Source organism: Mangifera indica, chromosome 9 (genome assembly GCF_011075055.1).
Source record: "Mangifera indica cultivar Alphonso chromosome 9, CATAS_Mindica_2.1, whole genome shotgun sequence".
Lineage (NCBI taxonomy): Eukaryota > Viridiplantae > Streptophyta > Magnoliopsida > Sapindales > Anacardiaceae > Mangifera > Mangifera indica.
This window is the reverse complement of record NC_058145.1, coordinates 344,027-363,493: the sequence shown is the minus strand read 5'-3', so window position 1 is coordinate 363,493 and position 19,467 is coordinate 344,027. Positions and strand designations below refer to the sequence as shown.

Sequence of the window (19,467 nt, the reverse complement as noted above, 5' to 3'; positions counted from 1 at the left end):
AAAAAGAGGGATTTGCCACCCTTGTTAATAAAAAGTTGTTAAAAAAGATAAATTTATTGGCGACTTTATGAAAACTCAACAAAATCAAGTTAGTTTGACCCAAACTTAGGTTGAGGCTCAGTCTCGTTTGAGCTTAACATCAAGCCGAACTTGAGCCAACTTAGATCAATACCACCCCTAGAAATTAGTTTTCAGTGCAAAAGACAAAAAAAAAAAAAAAAAAAAAATTTGAAATGCTTTTAGCCCAGTACATTGTCATTCTGATTACAAACAGTTCCATTATCAGTCACTGAAATTTATAGTTTGTGCTTGCTCAGCACTTTGGTCAACCAGATTCAATCTCTCACAAAATCTAACTATTGAAAGATCATAGAGCAATAATGCCACTTTCTTCGATACATGAAATGCAACTTACTCCACTTCGGCCAAGTAATCATCAATTTCAGCTGGCGTAAGTACTCTGCAAAAAGACCGGCACAGTGAAAAGATCAGGTGAAAGTATTTGCAGACTAATGGGTTTGTGAGTTTGAAGAAATGCTTCGTTCAAACCAGGAAAATAAACTGAAAACATACAATGAGCCAGAATAAACAAGTTAAAAATAAGTTTGAAAAAATGAAGTATACCACTAAACAAGCAATCAATTATACAGGAAAAATGAAAAAGGAAACTTGCCTGAATTTCTTGTCCGCACCAATTATGCCAATCTCAATGTTTTTGCCAGAAATTTGGCCTTCAAACCTGTAACACATGCAGGAAAATGAGAGCAGTTTTAAACATTGAAGAGGAAAAAGCAACCCACATTCTTAAATTTTTGTATTGCACAAACATGTGAACCACAAAATAACAAAACCCTTTTCTTTTTTTTTGCAGATGCTCATCTTTTTAAGCAATATGTTATAGTTGAGCCAACCTTCCAATTACTTAGAAACATCAGTATCAAGACAATACACCCTTAACTTCCTCAATGGTAATATCTAAGCTAATCCTCTGATAGGCCTCTCAAGATGTATGGGGGGAGAAGGAAAAATGCTCATGGCAAAGCATCAATGATAGTGGGTGTATCAGTTTTTGGAAAGATGGATGGAAAAGGTAAAGAGGCCATGTGGCAGCAGGAGAGTGGAGGAGGAAAATCAGTCAAAGAGGAAGGATTTAAGAAGGAAAGGAGAGAGAAGGGGGGATATTCTGGAAAAACAATAGGGTAGTAGTGGGGAGGCCTGTCTCCTTGAAATGCCGGAAATTGTCCATATTTCTATTTCAGTTCATCTCTTGGTGTTGTTCTGGTTTAGCAGTGGAAGTAAATTTATCAGGACCAAAAACAAACAAATTCCTACTCCGTTGTTTCTGGTTTATTTTTCAGCTGTGTTTGGATTGCTATCTGCTGTGTTGAGTTTAATTTGCAGGTAGAGGTATATCATCCTCCCTCAAAATAATTAAGCTTATGTTGAGTCGAGCATGACACAAGAAATTTCCTGATGAATTTAATCTGGTGGGCATTTATACCTATTACTAAGAAAGTTTTTCCATATAATGTAGAACAAGAGAGTTAGATGCCTACCCTTCCTTCAATGTCAAAATTGCTGTGTGAACAGCATCATCAAGTTCCATATCCTCTGTATACCTATAACCACGTACTAGAAACAATTAGGAGCAATGTCAAGTATCCACTTAGAATCATTTCACTTTGTAACTATTTTGATGCATAATACTTTTTTTTTTTTATAGTTACCTTCCATTTTAGATGCAAAAATGCAATTTGAAGTTCAGTGAGGTACAAGTAATCAAGCATGCTAACTTATATCACGGGGAAAAGAAAATTAGTGTTCCAATAGCGGTGCCTCCAAAATTTCTCAAAGAGAGACAGTTATGCATAGAGGTCATCAGAATTATAGGATTTCACCACCAAAGAGAAACATACACAGAGAAAAAGATAACATGCTGCATAATCCCCAAAATCAAGATAATAATTTGTTAATTGAACAACATCATATCATTTTACAAATGGGTCAAATGAAAGATCTACTAGAGAAATCCAGCTAACAGTGTTGAGAATTACACTCACCTCTTCTCAAGAAATGTCTTTGCATTAGAAACATTTTTCCCCATGGCTGAAGCTTTCCAAGAGAAATATGAACCTGATGGGTCAACCTAAACCAAAATGGACAAATTTAAAACTTGTAAGGGCCTTGTATCAGAGATTCCTATGGTGAAAAAAGACGGTGGATAGAGAAACTTGAAAGAAAAATTCTTTTAAGTGTGCATATCTCAAATAAAATGCCAGCTTAAGTCACTCAAGACTTTTTCTGAGTAGGAAGCAAACAATCACATGCTCCACCACTACTAATAGCAAAATTTTTAGCAATAATTTTCAGCAGGTACTGAACAAATAATAAATGTGATAAAGGAGCTTCCATGGGCGACAGATCATGCTTCAGATCAGGGAAACTAAACTACCTGATATAATTGTGGACCTTTGTCATCGAATCCCGCAACCAACAATGAAACTCCAAAAGGCCTAACACCACTGGTAGGAGGGAACAAATAAAACAGTATTCAGAAACAAAAATAGTCATATTAGTGGTCAAAGCTCTGAAGAATCAATACACAAAGTCATCAACCAATGTGTGCCACCACTACTTTCAATACACACTCCCACAAACAATATACTGAAAGAACCAGATCATCTTGTTTTTCTCTATCTTTGAGAAATGAATTCCAGCTGATAAGCATCAGCATCAAATAGGTTTACAACATGCATATGTCTGCTTTCTTGAAGTACAATGATTGGCTGAAGAAAACATTCTCATGTAATAAAGAAATTTTTGTTACCCTGATTGAGTGAACTCCTGCATAACAGCAGCAGTCTCCCTAACAAGCTGTGTAACAGGGATTGGCTCCTGTGAAAAACCAACATCAGAACACATCCAAGTCAGAGTGATAAACAAGTACAGCAACACTCAGTGACTGGGCGGTTCTATGAAGTGATTGAAGAGAGATCTTAGCATGTTAGCCAAGTGATCAGGGAAAAATATAATAACTACAAAAGATGGAAGATGTATGCATATCCAAACCTAAAAAGAGCAATGATAAGTGAATAGGAAAAAGGAGGACCAATGGAAGATGTGCTAAAGCAATGGGGGAAAGAAAAAGGAAGTTGAGTGTTACTTTATATAATCGGTGATATTGCTCCGCTTGCTTCCTACTTTTTCGAACTAGAACTCGAAAATCTGGACCCATGCCACTATATACGAAATATGAAAACAAAAAATTAATAAGACAAATTCAAAAGGCTAAGGGGAAAAAATAACAGATTATATGATATCAGAGGACAACAATAACAGGCCGAATTTGTTATCCGAAAAATGAAGACTTCAAGTCCTTTCAGGTAACCATTAAAATTGTATTAATAAGGGTTCTGCCATATTTGTGCAGAAAGAGCAATTAAAAAGCAAAATCTTAGTCAAATCTGGAATCTATGGTTTAAACCAAGTTTCTCACAGTACACATCAAACTAAATCACAATGAAGAATATACTTACCATCTGTAACTACCAACAATAAAAAATTAGCACTCGCTCTCTCCTACCTCTCATGCCAAAGCCAATTACAGAGCTAATTAACCCAACAACCAAAAACTAAAACGCAATAGGCTTTTCCCAGCCAAATCAAGATTATCAAATAAATCATATACCCCAGGGTAAACAAAAAATCACGATCTTCCGTTATAATTTCAAAATGAATGTAAATAACCAATGAAAGGGATGAATTAAGTTATAGATCATCCCATAATAAAACTATTTTGCAACGAAAACTGAGAGTGAAATAAAATACATGAAGAAACTATAGTTCTATCAGTAAAAAGTACTCTTAATAGATGACCAAACACAATTCTATTGTTAACATTAGAAATTATTACGCATCTAAACATGCAGAAGAAACAACACCTGTAAACAACGCCAATGTTAGGAGTTAAGGTCTGAATCTTTTGAACCTGCAATTAAAAAAAAACAATATAAAATGAGAACACGATATAAACCAAAAACACCCTATATGTCTTCATATATAAATGAAAGATGTATAATGCTACAGTAACATACGTTCCAGTATCATAACCAGAAATATATTTTGGCAACTTACAACACCATTATGGTATCATGTAAAATCTTATTACCATCATTCAACAGAGAGTAGTAACAAAATATGAATCATAAACATCATTTTAGTAAACATAAAAAAATTGTAATTACCAACCGCTACCTTTTTAGCATGTAAGGCTACCCCAGTACCATTGCCACAAAAGTACCACAATAATACCAAAACAGAATACGGAATAATTATTATTTTTGAAAAATACTCACAGAGGTTTCATCAACCAAAATAGAAGGTAGTTTCTTCTCAGTGGCAATGACAACTCCATTAGCAGCTGCAACCAAAAACCCACCAGCCCAAAGCATTGAAAACAGTAAAAAAAATTCAAAAATCACCGATTACGATTACCAATAACTAAAACTCCAATCTCTTAGTCAACACATAAAAAAAAATTTACCTTTGATTCCTAAAGATGTTTGGCCGGATCCAACAGCCGTCAGGGCATGCTCAATCTGAACAAGCTTCCCAGAAGGACTACACAATCACAGCATCGCAAATCATTGTAAATTAAACAGCTTTACACTAAATTTATAAACTTTAAAATGTAAGCCAGACCACCTGAAAGTAGTTAGAGAAAACGAATACTGACTGTCGCCCATGTTTCAAATCAAAGAAACCTGAAAATAAACATACAAAAAAATTAAAACAGTACATTCTGGATACAATTTCATAAGATTAAATGCTATTCCAAGTAAATGAAGTCAACAAGGGACTGAAACGACCGCCTTTTCAGCCGGACTCGTTATCTCACCTTCTTCGAGATCGAAAGCAGGTTTTGGTTTGCTTGCTTTGTTCTTCTGCTTGTATACTTTCAGGTTTCTTGAAGAGGGGGACACTGAGAATTTGGGCTTTTTCAAAAATAGCCCTATGCTTTGGGTTAGTTCAAAATTAGGCAGTTTCAGTTATTCTTCTAAAAGTAGTCATAAAATAGCATGCAAAGACAACAATAACCCTGCATTTGTGTACTAGTGGATGGGATCCAGGATTAGATCCCTATTCTACAAAAATAAGTGAAGTTCGAGTTAAAAGCATTTCAGCTCATCGGTGTCACCTCATCGATGTCATCGCATTGGAGATTATTTTGTCAACGATTCTTTTTTTTTCTCGATGTTACTTCTTTAGTTAAATAAGTCATTCTCAATTTCAAATAAGTTATTCTGATTTAAATCAAATTCAATCTTTACAATAATTATTTTCTATTCGAGTCAAACTCAAATTAATTTTTATTTAGGTTTAGATTTACTTAACTTCACCTTTATGTATAAATATACATATAGATAAATGAAATTATAACCTTGATTTTGACAGTGAACCTGAAAATAAGTTTGATGTTATGGGATTTATGATTTACCAATACATAAAAATTGTGGATACGTATGGGTCATTATGTGAATTTAATTTAAAACTATCTACTCATATAATAACATATCACTTTATTTGAACATTCATCTTATACAAAGTATTTAAATAACATATTTAAAGATTCATGTTACTTCAAATTTTCAAGGGTATTATAGTACTTTTTCTTTTCTGACCCTAACATCTGTATTTAAGAACTATTTCCCTCCTTGGCAAAATCCCTCTAAAGCCCTAATTGTAAGGAGCAACTCAGAGAGCAGGCTCAAGAACACGCGATTCTAATTCACGCGCCGCCACAGCAGTAGGAGCAGTTCATCAGAAGTCCGTAAGCTTATTTCCTTTCTTTATTGATTAAAATGGCAGAAGAGACGGAGGAAGTAAAGAGCTTTAAAGAATTAGGATTGCGCAATGAACTGGTCGAAGCCTGCGATAATTTAGGGTGGAAAAACCCTTCTAAGATTCAAGCTGAAGCTATACCTCATGCTCTTGAAGGTTCGCTTTGCTTTTGTCTATCACCAGATTCTCCCTTTTGAGCCAAATTTATATTTTTCCCCTAATTAGTAAATTTTAATTTTATAATAATAAAACTGCAGGTAAAGATTTGATTGGGCTTGCGCAAACTGGGTCTGGTAAAACTGGAGCGTTTGCGCTTCCCATACTGCAAGCACTTTTAGATATCGCTGAGAATCAACGCACAGTTCCCGCGTTTTTTGCTTGTGTGCTCTCTCCAACAAGGTTCGAACCCTGATTGTTAATTTGACTAAGAGAAAAATGAGACCTTGTATCTACTTTAATTCATTAGTGAACGTAGGTTAAGTGATTCGCTTTCTATCATTCGCAGGGAGCTTGCAATTCAGATAGCTGAGCAGTTTGAAGCTTTAGGATCTGGAATTAGCCTTAGATGTGCAGTGGTAAGTTTTCTGAATGCATTCTTTTGTTCTCTGGTGTGTAAAACTACATGTACAAACAAATTTTATTATCTTATTTACTTTTATAAATTAATGTGGCTGCATGTAAGTAGGTGATATGATTGTTTACTTTTTCTGTCCCTTCAAAATCACACAATCAAATGTTGTTATATCAGTTTGTATTAATAATTTAGTAAGAGATGTTTGTACATATATTATTACCCTTTCTTGGTAAACATGCTGCATATATTGGTGGGTTTAGCCTTGTGGTTTCTGTATACTGATCACCACCACTATGTGGTATAAAAAAAATAATCTTGTGCCCACTAGATCTTGGTTTGAAACATTGTGGCTATCTATATGCTGTGTTAATTTTTCATCTTTAATTGGAAAATTGCATTTTTATTTTGGCAAGCTTCACTAAACGTCTGCTTGAAGCATTTTGTGAGATTATACTGTGAATTATAGTGCTATATTGATAGATTCAATTTTATAAGTGGCATTGAACTTGTTCTGTGACTTACATTTTGATCCTACAGTGTTTTAGGAGAGGGATTCTCTTGTTTTCCATGCATTTTTCTTTTCTGTATTTGCACCTATTGATTTTGTTATTGTCTGACCTTAAACAATTTTGTGCAGCTTGTTGGAGGGGTAGACATGATGCAACAGACCCTTGCCCTTGGAAAGCGGCCGCACATTGTTGTGAGTGTTCCTTACACTCATACAATTATTGTTTTGTTAATAATTTCTTAGATTCTCATAACTGATGTGCTAGGGCATCAATATAGGAGGTTAGATTTTGTTTGAATCTTTTGCTTCTGCTCTTATATGTTAGATGTTGGTATCAAAATTGGTTATGTATGTTAGTCTAAATGTTTTTGGCAGGCCTTGCTTAATTCAGTAAAGTGTGAAATTTTTTATGGAACTTTATCTTTAGTTCATTGATGCAATAGTTTAATCCATTTTTTCTTCCTTTTTGTAGGTTGCTACACCCGGACGCCTTATGGATCATCTAACAAACACCAAAGGTTTTTCGCTGGCCACATTGAAATATTTGGTATGATTTTCTTCTGTGTGTATGCATATGTAGACCATATTGCTTATCAAAGAGTTTATGTTTAGAACTGGTAAAAATTCCTTTGAGGCTTTAAAACTTTTCAAAAAGAGTAATGCAAAGTGATTACATTTGTACGGTCCTTAAGTATCAAAGTAACTTATCTCACTCTGGATAACTTTTCTTTTGGGCGTTTTCTTGGTTTTATTGATGTAAATAATTTGAAGATGAAATTACCAAGGTTAGATTGTGTTAGAATACATGAGACAATATATACTCCTGTTTTCATTAGAAACAGAGGAGTAGAAGACTGACAGTGTGTATGGTGTGCAAATATTTGTATGTATATCCATGTGCTGTGGTTACATACAACTGTCAGATGCAAATTTTTAATGAGCATGCACAATTTTAGGCGGTTTTGACCTGACTAAAAGTCTAAAGTATTACATCTATGTGACCAAACTTCATTTGCTTTCAGTATAACGACTTATCTTATGCCTGATGTTTATTGTGTGCATGTTGCAGGTTCTAGATGAGGCAGACAGGCTACTAAATGAGGAATTTGAAAAATCAATTGATGAAATTTTGAATGTAATTCCTCACTCAAGGAGAACATACTTATTTTCCGCCACAATGACCAAGAAGGTACATACACTTTAAGTTCTCATTCCTAGTTTGATTTGATTGTGATTTGTGATTTGATTGAATTACGATTTGGATTTGTTTAATTACTGACTTTGAAACCTAATATTGCACCAAGAATTGGGGTAAAAAAGGGTTTAAAGAACAGTTAGAGTGAATGAAAGAGGAAATGAAATAAGGGATCAATTCATTTGTCAAATCCCAAGAACATACTAGGTTTAATAAGTGTCTATCCTTTCTTTACTTAATGAGATTAATGTTCCAAAAACCAAGATGATCCAATTGGTAATTCTAATTAACAATAGAGGAAAATGAAAGTAAGGGAGCAATGTTTCGATATTTCATTTGTTAAAGCCCAAGAACATACTGGGCTACATAAATGTCTATATCTTTTCTTTTCTTAATGAGCTTAATGTTCCTAAAATCAAGATGATCCAATTTGTAATTTTTATTAAAAAATCTTTAATCAACAGAAAACCTATTAAAAAAATCTTTTCTCTCATGTTCAAAGTTGTAGTTAGTGCTATAACTCTCATGTTTTATTAATTTGTACTATCAAACTTGCAGGTGAGAAAGCTCCAGAGAGCTTGTTTGAAGAATCCTGTAAAGGTAATGATTATAATATGCTGGCACATCATATCATATAATGTCTTTTGCCTGAAAAAGAAGAAAACTCCTTGAAGTGTATTCATCCTTAATAGTTCTTTTATTGATATTTAACAGCTGTCTCTTCTTTAATTTATTCAGATTGAAGCATCATCTAAATATTCCACTGTTGACACACTAAAGCAGCAGTACCGCTTTATTCCTGCTAAATACAAGGTTTGTCCTCTTCTTTGCACTATGCTTGTTAAAAATGTGTGAAAGGCAAAAATTGAGTGTAGAACCTTTTATATGCTAGTACTGCTAGTATTAACTAGTTGAAGTTTTCTTTATTCCTCTCAAGGTTTTTAATATGAAATTTGACTGAACTGCGCTTTAATGAGACAGTTTTTCAATCTTTGTAACCCCAATGCGTGCAATGTTTATGCTAATTTTCTTTGAATAGATTTCACTGTTGAAAAGATTTGAGAATTTTTCTTTAAAAATGTGCAAGGTTATTTCAGTTCTGTTACTTTAAGCCATGCTCTGCCTTGGAGAAACTTCTTATGGACTACTGTATTTGAGGTTCAGATTTATCAAGGGGTGATATTTTTGTCTATAATGGTTTGCATTTGAGATATGGAAACCATAGAAGCTTTGAACTTTACTTTTGCTTACCACTGCAGTTGTATAAGAAAATAGAGTTCATGATATTGTTGAACATATTCAAACATATATTTTAAGAATTTTATGTGAACTTTGCAACCATATTTTCATCAATCAGAAGTCAGGATCTGCTCTTATTCATTGCATGCTTTCCTATGCTGCTGATGCATGACATCTAACTTGCATTTATTTTTATTTACCTGTACTTGCAGGATTGCTATCTTGTATATATCCTGACTGACATGCCAGGATCTTCAACGATGGTTTTCACTCGAACATGTGATGCAACTCGCTTTTTAGCTTTGATGCTCAGAAATCTCGGTCAAAGAGCCATCCCAATTAGTGGCCAGATGAGCCAGGTATATTTAGTCCTAGTGAATTCTGTTGTCATCTTTTATTTTATTGTTACTTACTACTTTTCTTACTTTGTCAATTGAACAAATGTGACAGTCAAAAAGACTTGGTGCCTTGAATAAGTTTAAGGCTGGAGAGTGCAATATTCTTATTTGCACTGATGTGGCAAGTAGAGGGCTTGATATTCCTTCTGTTGACATGGTTATCAATTATGATATCCCAACAAACTCTAAGGTCAGATTTCCTATATGCACTAATGTGACAAGTAGAGGGTTATTATATTTATATAGGTGTGATGATTTTAGTTCTGAATATTCTTATTTGCTTCAGGATTACATCCATCGAGTGGGAAGAACTGCACGTGCAGGACGATCTGGTGTTGCAATCTCACTAGTGAATCAGTATGAGTTGGAATGGTATATACAGATAGAGAAGCTTATTGGTAGGTTCTACATTATTTCCTTTGCTCAGAAGTGTTATCAATGAGCGTTTCCAACACTCTTAACATTTTATCTTGTTTCAGGCAAAAAGTTACCTGAGTTTCCTGCTCAAGAAGAGGAAGTCCTACTATTGTTGGAGCGTGTCATGGAAGCCAAAAGATTATCCATCATGGTATTAAACTGTTTTCATTTGCCTTATCCCAAAAAGAGCATTGATAATGATTTTTACCAAAGTAAAAATGTTCATTATATGTGTCCAACTTTTGTTTTGTTATATCTGTATCAATATCATAGTTAACGTCGTGGTTATTCACTTTAATCAATCCTCTGTAGACAATCAAAGAATCTGGAGGCAAGAAGAGAAGAAGGGGTGGAGGAGATGAAGATGATGATGTCGAAAGAACTCTCGGAATCAACAAGAAACTGTCCAAGAATAAGAGGAGATAAGATTACGGTTTCTTTGCATGTGTGATACTTGGAAATTTGATCCAGATTTTGTATAAAATTAAAAAAATAACTTATCACTATAGTTTCTGTGAGGGAAGAAATCCTTCTAGTTTTTTTCTTGAATGATTGCAATTTTGTAGCTTATGGTTCTTGTTTTTACATTATTCCAATAGACATTTTATTCTTTCATATAGCTAGTGGTTCTCGACATTGAATAATTAATATTTTATAATCAATCTGTCATATTTATATGTAACACAGTATTATGGTTTTATTTATTGAAGCATATTCTTCTCTTTCTGCAACTCCTAAAGTTGATCCCAGATGGCTTGAGTTTGGCTCATTGTTCAAATAGTCAAGCCAAGTTTGAGTTTGAATTGATTGAATTTGTTTTCATGAAAGAGTTGAGTTTGAATCGATTTAAAATATTTGAATTTAAGTTTGATTCAAATCAAATTTGAAGTAAAGTTATTTCTAAGTCAGGTTCAAACTTTGATTTTATAAATTAAGTCAAGTTTGAGTCAAAAAAACTTTAGTTTATCGATATTGAGTTAAGTCTTTTAAATTCAAATTGATATTTAATTAGTTATTTTCAAGTTTAATTCGGAATGAATCTAACCTTATAATCACCCATGAAAACATTTCAATTCCTTACAATTATATAATAAAAAAATTACTAGTAATCTCGTTGATTTTTTGATAACTGGGATTGGATTTAAGTTAAGTTAATTCTAAACATAGGTAATGACATGTTTTAAATTTCACTTCAAGCCCAGACCCAGCAGAATGGCATATACTTTGAGGGCAATGGGTTATTCTCATAAGCCTCAATTCAGTTTCAGTACAAAATTTCAACCCAATTTGCAACATCCACAGCACATGGAACCAAAACTCCACACATTTCTCAAATTGCGCAACTTTTTATACACCTCACAAAAGCTCTCTTTGTCAATAAAAGCCACTCATGCAAACTGTTTATTCTATTTCACCAGCAGGATCGCTGCCTGTTCGACTAAATGCCAAGCTGAACCTGAAACACCACAATTCCAACCAAATTTCACCCCAAGTGACTCAGTAGAAGTTTTAAAGAAATGGGGTCGTAGTGATGATGACGTTTCAAAGATTTTCACGAGGAGGCCTTCACTTCGGAAGGCTGATGCTGTTCAGCTTCAATCCAAGCTCAACATACTAAGTCGGTTAGGGTTGAACTCTTCTGACCTTCTCAAGATTATTAATATTCGCCCGCGATTCCTCAGCTCTTGTCTTAACCACTGCTTCGATGAGCGACTTGATTATTTCACTAAGTTTTTTGGTTCAAAAAGTTTGTTTTGTAAAGCCATTGTTAGGAACCCTTCACTGTTGACTTATGATTTTCACTATTGTATTAAGCCCATTATCGGTTTGTATGAGCAAATGGGGTTGAGTACTCAAGACTTGATCCCTATGCTCATTTCGCGACCTACATTAATCCCTCGTACTTCATTGGATGATCAAAAGATCGATTACATTAGGAGAACAGGCATTACGAAAACTGCAAAGATGTATAAATACGTGGTTACTGTCATTGCCATTTCAAAAATTGAAACCATCCAAGAAAAGATATCAAACTTTGAGAAGTTTGGTTTCTTAGAGGATGAAATTTTGAGGTTTTTCGGAAAGTGTCCAGTAGTTTTAACCTTGTCAATTGATAAGGTTCAAAGGAACATGACTTTTGTTGTGGGAACATTGAGGTTCCCTGCAAGTGTTGTGCTTCAGTATCCGTTTTTGTTGTTGTTCAACCTTGAAACTATCTTGAAACCAAGATATGTTCTAGCTGAGAAAATTCAAGACATGGGTTTGTCTCCGGAGATTAAAGGGCAGGCTACAATGTTGAGAGCTATAAGAATGACAGAAAAAAGGTTCTTAAAAGTGTATGTTAATTGTCACCCACAAGAAGTTGCTGACCAGTTGATGGAGATGTATAGAAATGCAAAATGTGCCAAGAGATTGGCAGTAGACTCTAAGAAGATTGTGCGGAAAGGGGTTCCTTTCTGATATTGTTTCAATGTTGATTTTGATTGTATTCAGCCAAATTTATTTGTTTTACAATAACACATGAAAGAGTACTTTTGCATACCTCAGAAATCAGAATAGTGGTTTTTGGGATCGATTCTGTTGTTTTGGAAATGATATGGCTTTGATTTAGAAAAGCTCATGTTTATTTGATAAAATTTTGCATTTGCATAGTAAATTCACATTAATAAATCATCAAATTGGAAGTCATGTGAGATTATGATGTGGACTGGTTAAAGAAGAAGAATTTTAGGAGGGGAAAAAAACAGTATTGAGAGAAGAAGAATATGACAAGAATCAAGAGAGAATTTAGGAAGAAGATTGAAGGATTTTAGACATGTAACTTTTACGTTTCATTACCAGCCAGCCCTTTTTATGCCATAAGTTGGCTCACCAAGCCAACCAATTATCGCAATCTCTCTCCACTCGCGTATTTCTACTTGCATAGTTTCCCTCACATAATTCTACTCGGATAGCCTTTCTTTGCATAGCCATAATAACTTTTTAAACTAATTACTCTATTTTATAAATGTCATAACAACGTCTCGTCACTCTTCTTCTCATCTCTTAACTACATTTCCTGCATTTTAGTTTATATCATATTAATTTGAGTTTTCATAAAATTTTATTGCAAATATAAAAGGTTGATATTAATAGTGGAAAGAACTTGAATTCAATATAATAAAATTACAATAAAATTACTTTTATATCTAATTTAAAATCAAACATTTATGCCGATTAATAGGTATATGTTTATACATGAATAGACCCTATATGTAATCAAACCATTTGAGTTTATTTGGATTAAATCAAACCCTATATGTCATCATGCAAATATTTAAATTTTTTAAAATGATCTAATAAAAATAATTGATAATTCAGATGATATTTTGATAGTTAGGGTTTGATTCAAGCTCAATCGAGTTTGAATATAGATTAATTTAAATTTGATATGAATATTAAATAGTTAATACAAATTCATTCAAACTAATTAAAAATATCACTAAAATTAGTCCACATTATGGATAATGTTAGAGTCATTGGAAGAAAGTTCCCATGAAACTTGGAATGTTTTATTTCACTTCACTGAAGAGGCCCAACCCAACCAGATGGCTTAAAATTTGAGGGCGCTGGCTCATTTTCATAAACCGCAGCCTACCCTGAACTCAATACAATCTTTCAACCCGATTTGCAACATCCAGATGGAACCAAAACTCCACACATTATTCAAATTGCGCACCTTTTTATCCAGCTCACAACACCACTTGCTGCGTTTGTCCAGAAAGGCCACCAAAAGGGTTGCTTTATGCTATCTCACTACCAAGATCGCTACCTGTTCGACGAAATGCCAAGCTGAACCTGAAACACCAAAACTCCAACCAAATTTCACCCCAAGTAACTCTGTAGAAGTTTTAAAGAAATGGGGTTGCAGTGATGATGATGTTTCAAAGATTTTCACGAGGAGACCTTCACTTCGGGAAGCTGACTCCGTTCAGCTTCAATCCAAGCTCAACATACTAAGTGGGTTAGGGTTGAAGTCTTCTGACCTTGTCAAGATTATTAATTGTCGCCCGCGGTTCCTCAGTTCTCGTCTTAACCGTTGCTTTGATGAGCGGTTTGATTACTTCACCAAGTTTTTTGGTTCAAAGAGTGTGTTTTGTAAAGCCATTGTTAGGAACCCCTCATTGTTGACTTATGATTTTCACCAAAGTATTAAGCCCACTATTGGTTTGTATGAACAGTTGGGGTTGAGTACTCACGACTTGATCCCTATGCTCATTTCGAGACCTACATTAATCCCTCGGACTTCATTGGATGATCAAAAGATTGATTACATTAGGAGAACGGGCATTCCGAAAACTGCTAAGATGTATAAATATGTGGTTACTCTTATTGCCATTTCAAAAATTGAAACCATCCAAGAAAAGATATCAAACTTTGAGAAGTTTGGCTTCTTAGAGGATGAAATTTTGAGGTTTTTCGGAAAGTCTCCACTATTATTAACCTTGTCAATTGATAAGGTTCAAAGGAACATGACTTTTGTTGTGGGAACATTGAAGTTCCCTGCTAGTGTTGTGCTTCAGTATCCATTTTTGTTGTTTTTCAACCTCGAATCTGTCTTAAAACCAAGACATGTTCTAGCTGGGAAAATTCAAGACATGGGTTTGTCTCCGGAGATTAAAGGTCAGGCTACAATGTTGACAGCTATAAGAATGACAGAAAAAAGGTTCTTAAAAGTGTATGTTAATTGTCACCCACAAGAAGTTGCTGACCAGTTGATGGAGGTGTATAGAAATGCAAAATGTGCCAAGAGATTGGCAGTAGACTCTAAGAAGATTGTGCGGAAAGGGTTTCCTTTCTGATATTGTTTCAATGTTAATTTGGATTGTATTCAGCCAAATTTATTTGTTTCACAATAAACCATGAAAGAGTTCTTTTGTGTACCACAGAATAGTGGTTAGTGGTTTTTGGCATGAAATATGTTTTTGTGGAAATGATATGGTTTTGATTTAGAGAAGTTCATACTTATTTGATAAAATTAGACATAGCAAAATAGGTGGGATACTCGTATTACCTGTGGGTACCTGCTCGAAAAAAGGGGTATGAGTTTCAAGTTTTTAGACCCTGTATCTATATAACACTTGTTTGTACAGGTGGGTCTTGTATACCTGCAGGTTACCCATAATATAAAAGCATCTATAAATAACATTTATATTACATTAATTTCTTTCTTCTGTGAGCTTAGAACTATAATATAAAGGCTTTAAAAGCTTAATAACAATCTTTGCAATAGTTGGACCCATTAAAGCATCCATTTGGGTGTTAATTAAACAAATTATGTTTTTGGTCATCTTTCTATGATTTTTCCTCTGTACGGATGGTTATTCAATTGCATTTCATCGTCCATCCTACAATTATATTGACATTTTAATGAAACTGCAGGAGTTTTGTGGTAGTATTTTTGTTGTCTTTCAAGTTTAGCAAACATTTGATTAATTTTGTTTTGAATTTTATTGAATAACTAAAATATGAAATATTAAACTTAATAAGTCAATAATTACAGGTAATCCAAGGGTTTATCTGTATCCATCGGATCGGGTATAGGTTTTCAAAATATTATCTGTATATATTGACTCATTTTACTTGAACTCGTTTTGACGCAGCCTAGCATGCCCGTTTGCCAAATATAGATAAAATTATGCATTTTTATAGTAAATTCACATTAATAAATCATCAAATTTGAAGTCTTGTGAGATTATGATGTGGAACAGTTGAAGAAGAAGAATTTTAGGAAGAAAAAAATAGGGAAATTAATTAAATTGCCCCAAAGTTAAGGGGGCAAAACGAAATTGCCCCCGTATTTAAATTTTAAACGAAAATGTCCCTCGTATCAAAATCAACAAAAACGACTCTTATCTCCGTTAGACACACAAAAATAGTAAATCCAAATACACGTTTTCGCGTAGTCGACTCCATGCAATTTTCTCAGGCGATTTTTGCGGCGTTTCTAGCAACGAAAATGGACAAAAATGTTAGTAAAACAATCTTTGTCATCTTTTTATGCATTTTGATTCAAGATTTGAAGTGCCCAATTTCTCGTCCGCCAGCAACATCAACGACTTTTCTAGTGTGCCCCTTAATGATTGAAGTGTCCAATTTCTCACTCTTTATGCTTGTGTGTATGATATATCAATTTTATATCAGTCAACGATATCCGTAATGATCTCATTTGATCGATAAGCACGATCAACTAATATAAATTTAGTCCTCAACATTTGTCCTAAAGCTAGGGTGTTTGCATGTCTATGATGAGGTAATATCTGATCTCTAGAACATGTGTGATGGCTATCAAAATGACATAATTCAAAACTATCACTTTCTCTTACCCTAATTGCCCGTGCATGCCACTTATATCCTTTGTTAACACATTTAACTACCCATCTGCGCATGTCTGACTTATCCACTGCAAACTGATATCCCCTCTGAAGAGCATCTTGACATATTGCATCAATGACATGTTGTTTACTTGAAAATAATATACCAACTTTTGGAGTATCACTATCGCTTGACACTCTTATACTTCTGGATATAGATGGCTAATCAGGAAAATGAGGTAACCAATGAAATGCATCAATACGAACATTCCCACCATCAAAATTTGTTTCTGGAAAACTACTTATATCTCCAATATTTTTATTAATGTGTATCTTCTCTTCAACCTTTGATTCCTCAATTGGAATATCATTCACAACTTTTCCATCAAATTCACTTAATTCTGAAAATTTTCTTTGTTGCCATTAAGAAATTCTTTCGCACGATATAATGCATCAACATGAACATCATTTATATATGTAAAATCTTCCTCTGAAAATTCTTATTTCGGATTGATCCCAATATTTTGAATGTCTTCTATACCAATAGTTTGATTTTCTGGATAACTACTCGACTTACCACCTTGTAAACTCTCATCTGCTTGTTAAGCTTCATAACTATCATCATTAATTGTAGTTGTTACAAAAACTAGAACACATTCTTTGAAAAAATTAAACAAACCGTTAAGAACCTCAACATCTTCATCATTCGAAATTTCTACTGGAATGCCATCGTCAAGATGTTTTGGTTTCATGTTTAATTGAATGTTAAATATCCTTCGATCTATATTACACCTGTCGCTCACTATTTGGATTAATTATTTGAATGTCGTGTGTTTTGAAATTTTAATCAATTTTTTATTACTTCCAACATATTTTATAACATGTCATCCCTTTTTATCCATTTCCCTCTATATCTAATTGAAGCATATATAGCCATTTAGATTAATTTTATAATAAAATATATACTCAATATAAATAGTATGACTGAAAATACTATTTATAGATTTCTATTGCATAATTGCACCTATTCCATAATTCAATTATATATTGTGACTATTAATATATTTTGATTAATGTGATACTAATTTGTGAAAATATCACTTTACCCCTATATTCTAAAATATCATTTTACCTCAAATATTATCTAACATATCTCTAACACCTTTCATTGTATAATATCATTTTACCCTCTAATATTATCTAATATAATCTTCTAATATCTTTTATTGTAAAATATCATTTCACCTATACTACTGTAATATTTACAACATAACCTATGTAATTTTCATTATTTCACTTTTTACATAACACTATAATTTATTATATAAAACATCATATATAATTGCATTATTAATAAAATAATAATGATTGAAGTAATAGTATGTATAAATATCTCGATATAACAAACTTTTTTCTTCTGACTCGGAATCTTGAATACAAACTTCTTTTCTCTTTCTAGAAATCTCTCTCAGATATGTTAAAAAAGAATGAAGACATATGATGTATATAGAAATAAAAGAAATGTAGTTTTGGTATTATTTTGGGCCATTTTTCTTTAAACCCTAAAATTAGGGGTAATTTTGTTATACCCTTTAAAAAAAGGGTAATTTAATTAAGAAGGGTATTTTTGGTATTTTATAGGATATTTAGGACATTTTTGTTTAAATCCTTTAGGGGGCGTTTGATTTGGGTAATATTTTATCACCAAAATAGAAAGATTTCCTTAAAGATAAATTACTAAGAAGATTACTGGGTATAAATGATTACTATATTTGATAAAATTTGGTAATTATAAATAATTATTGTGTTTGGTTAAAGGTAATAAAATATTATTAGTAAATTATTTTACTTAAATGCTTTTGAATATAATTATTTTTATATTATTTATCATATTAATTAAAAATAAATTTATTTTTGTCTCAGAAAATTAATAAATAATAATATAATTATAATAAAATCAAGATTATTTTGGTAATCTTTAAATACTTAAGGTGTAGGTGGTAATCAGATTACTTACTTGTCATTGGTAATAGAAGATTATTGTAATATTTTATTATTGACAAACCAAATAAAGGAATAAAAGATAGATTACCAAAATAATCTTTAAATACTGAAATCAAACACCCCCTTAATTTATGGGTATTTTTTTTAAACCTCTAAATTTTGGATAAATTTTTTATTGCCCCTAAAAAAGGGGTAATTATTTTAATTTCCCAAAAAAATACAGTACATAAGGTAGAATAATATGACGAGAATTAAGAGAGAATTTAGGAAGAAAATTGCATAATTTTATATATGCTTTTTTTTATTTTTCAATTTTTCATTATCGGCCTTTTTACAGGGCTGACTCACTAAGCCAACCAATTATTACAATCTCACTGTACTCGCAGACATCTACTTGCCTGGTTTCACTCGCATTGTGCTATTTGCATTAACTTTTTTTTTTTTTTTAAACATAAATGCATTTAAGCAAAGCGTAATATTTTTCCACTTTTCTTTTTGGTTTTTATTTACATTTTTTGCGCTTTAGTTAGTATCATATTAATTTGAGAATAAAAATTTTTGGAAATATAATTGATGTTCAAATTGAAAAGTTTCTTAAACAAATTAAAAAATGGGTTGTTTTGAATTTTGATGGAATTAAGACATCCAATTATAATACAAAAAATTGATCTAATGCAATTAAATAAAGTTCGAAATGTTTCTTTACTTCTCTTTTCGCTTTTTCTTAACTACGTTTTCAGCGCTTTAGTTAGTATCATATTAATTGCGTTTTGATAAAAAATTGTTGGAAATATCATTAATGTTCAATATGGAAACAAATTAAAACGATATTCAATTTTAAAACTCCGTTAAACAAACTAGAAATAGTTTGTTTTGAATTTTAGTGGAATTAAGACATTTAACTATAATACAAAAGGTTGATCTCATACAATTAAAGA

The 19,467-nt window shown here is 32.8% G+C and overlaps 4 protein-coding genes across 4 annotated transcripts; 3 read left to right on the top strand and 1 right to left on the bottom strand.

The window, feature by feature from the left end:
* Window positions 1–218: 218 nt before the first annotated feature.
* Window positions 219–5,043, bottom strand: LOC123225039 (proteasome subunit alpha type-2-A). Its single transcript, XM_044648885.1, has 12 exons — window positions 4,898–5,043; window positions 4,705–4,763; window positions 4,544–4,620; window positions 4,356–4,420; window positions 3,942–3,988; window positions 3,164–3,239; window positions 2,828–2,895; window positions 2,453–2,522; window positions 2,061–2,146; window positions 1,557–1,619; window positions 674–739; window positions 219–460 (listed from the first exon to the last, which is right to left on the bottom strand). Exons 2-12 carry the CDS (start codon window positions 4,743–4,745, stop codon window positions 412–414), a joined length of 708 nt encoding a protein of 235 aa, XP_044504820.1. The 5' UTR covers window positions 4,746–4,763; window positions 4,898–5,043; the 3' UTR covers window positions 219–411.
* Window positions 5,044–5,720: 677 nt separating this feature from the next.
* On the top strand, window positions 5,721–10,787 carry LOC123225001 (DEAD-box ATP-dependent RNA helicase 10-like). The gene is made up of 13 exons (XM_044648823.1): window positions 5,721–5,997; window positions 6,099–6,240; window positions 6,347–6,416; window positions 7,053–7,115; window positions 7,396–7,470; window positions 7,993–8,112; window positions 8,677–8,718; window positions 8,857–8,931; window positions 9,570–9,716; window positions 9,808–9,945; window positions 10,042–10,153; window positions 10,235–10,323; window positions 10,485–10,787. The coding sequence occupies exons 1-13, from the start codon at window positions 5,862–5,864 to the stop codon at window positions 10,596–10,598; spliced, it is 1,323 nt and encodes a 440-aa protein (XP_044504758.1). The 5' UTR covers window positions 5,721–5,861; the 3' UTR covers window positions 10,599–10,787.
* Window positions 10,788–11,384: 597 nt separating this feature from the next.
* Window positions 11,385–12,632, top strand: LOC123225615. Its single transcript, XM_044649714.1, has one exon. It carries the CDS (start codon window positions 11,385–11,387, stop codon window positions 12,630–12,632), a length of 1,248 nt encoding a protein of 415 aa, XP_044505649.1.
* A 1,220-nt stretch (window positions 12,633–13,852) lies between these two features.
* LOC123225614 (transcription termination factor MTERF9, chloroplastic-like) lies at window positions 13,853–15,013 on the top strand. The gene has a single exon (XM_044649713.1). The coding sequence runs from the start codon at window positions 13,853–13,855 to the stop codon at window positions 15,011–15,013; it is 1,161 nt and encodes a 386-aa protein (XP_044505648.1).
* Window positions 15,014–19,467: the final 4,454 nt, after the last annotated feature.

Coding starts and splice junctions, on each gene's coding strand:
- LOC123225039 (XM_044648885.1), bottom strand. CDS start 4,745: ATGGGCGACAGTCAGTATTCGTTTTCTCTAACTACTTTCAG. Junction 4,421..4,543: donor AACATCTTTAGGAATCAAAG/GTAAATTTTTTT, acceptor TTTTGGTTGCAG/CTGCTAATGGAGTTGTCATT. Junction 740..1,556: donor ATTTTGACATTGAAGGAAGG/GTAGGCATCTAA, acceptor CATGTGTTACAG/GTTTGAAGGCCAAATTTCTG.
- LOC123225001 (XM_044648823.1), top strand. CDS start 5,862: ATGGCAGAAGAGACGGAGGAAGTAAAGAGCTTTAAAGAATTAGGATTG. Junction 9,946..10,041: donor ATATCCCAACAAACTCTAAG/GTCAGATTTCCT, acceptor TATTTGCTTCAG/GATTACATCCATCGAGTGGG. Junction 10,324..10,484: donor CCAAAAGATTATCCATCATG/GTATTAAACTGT, acceptor AATCCTCTGTAG/ACAATCAAAGAATCTGGAGG.
- LOC123225615 (XM_044649714.1), top strand. CDS start 11,385: ATGGCATATACTTTGAGGGCAATGGGTTATTCTCATAAGCCTCAATTC.
- LOC123225614 (XM_044649713.1), top strand. CDS start 13,853: ATGGAACCAAAACTCCACACATTATTCAAATTGCGCACCTTTTTATCC.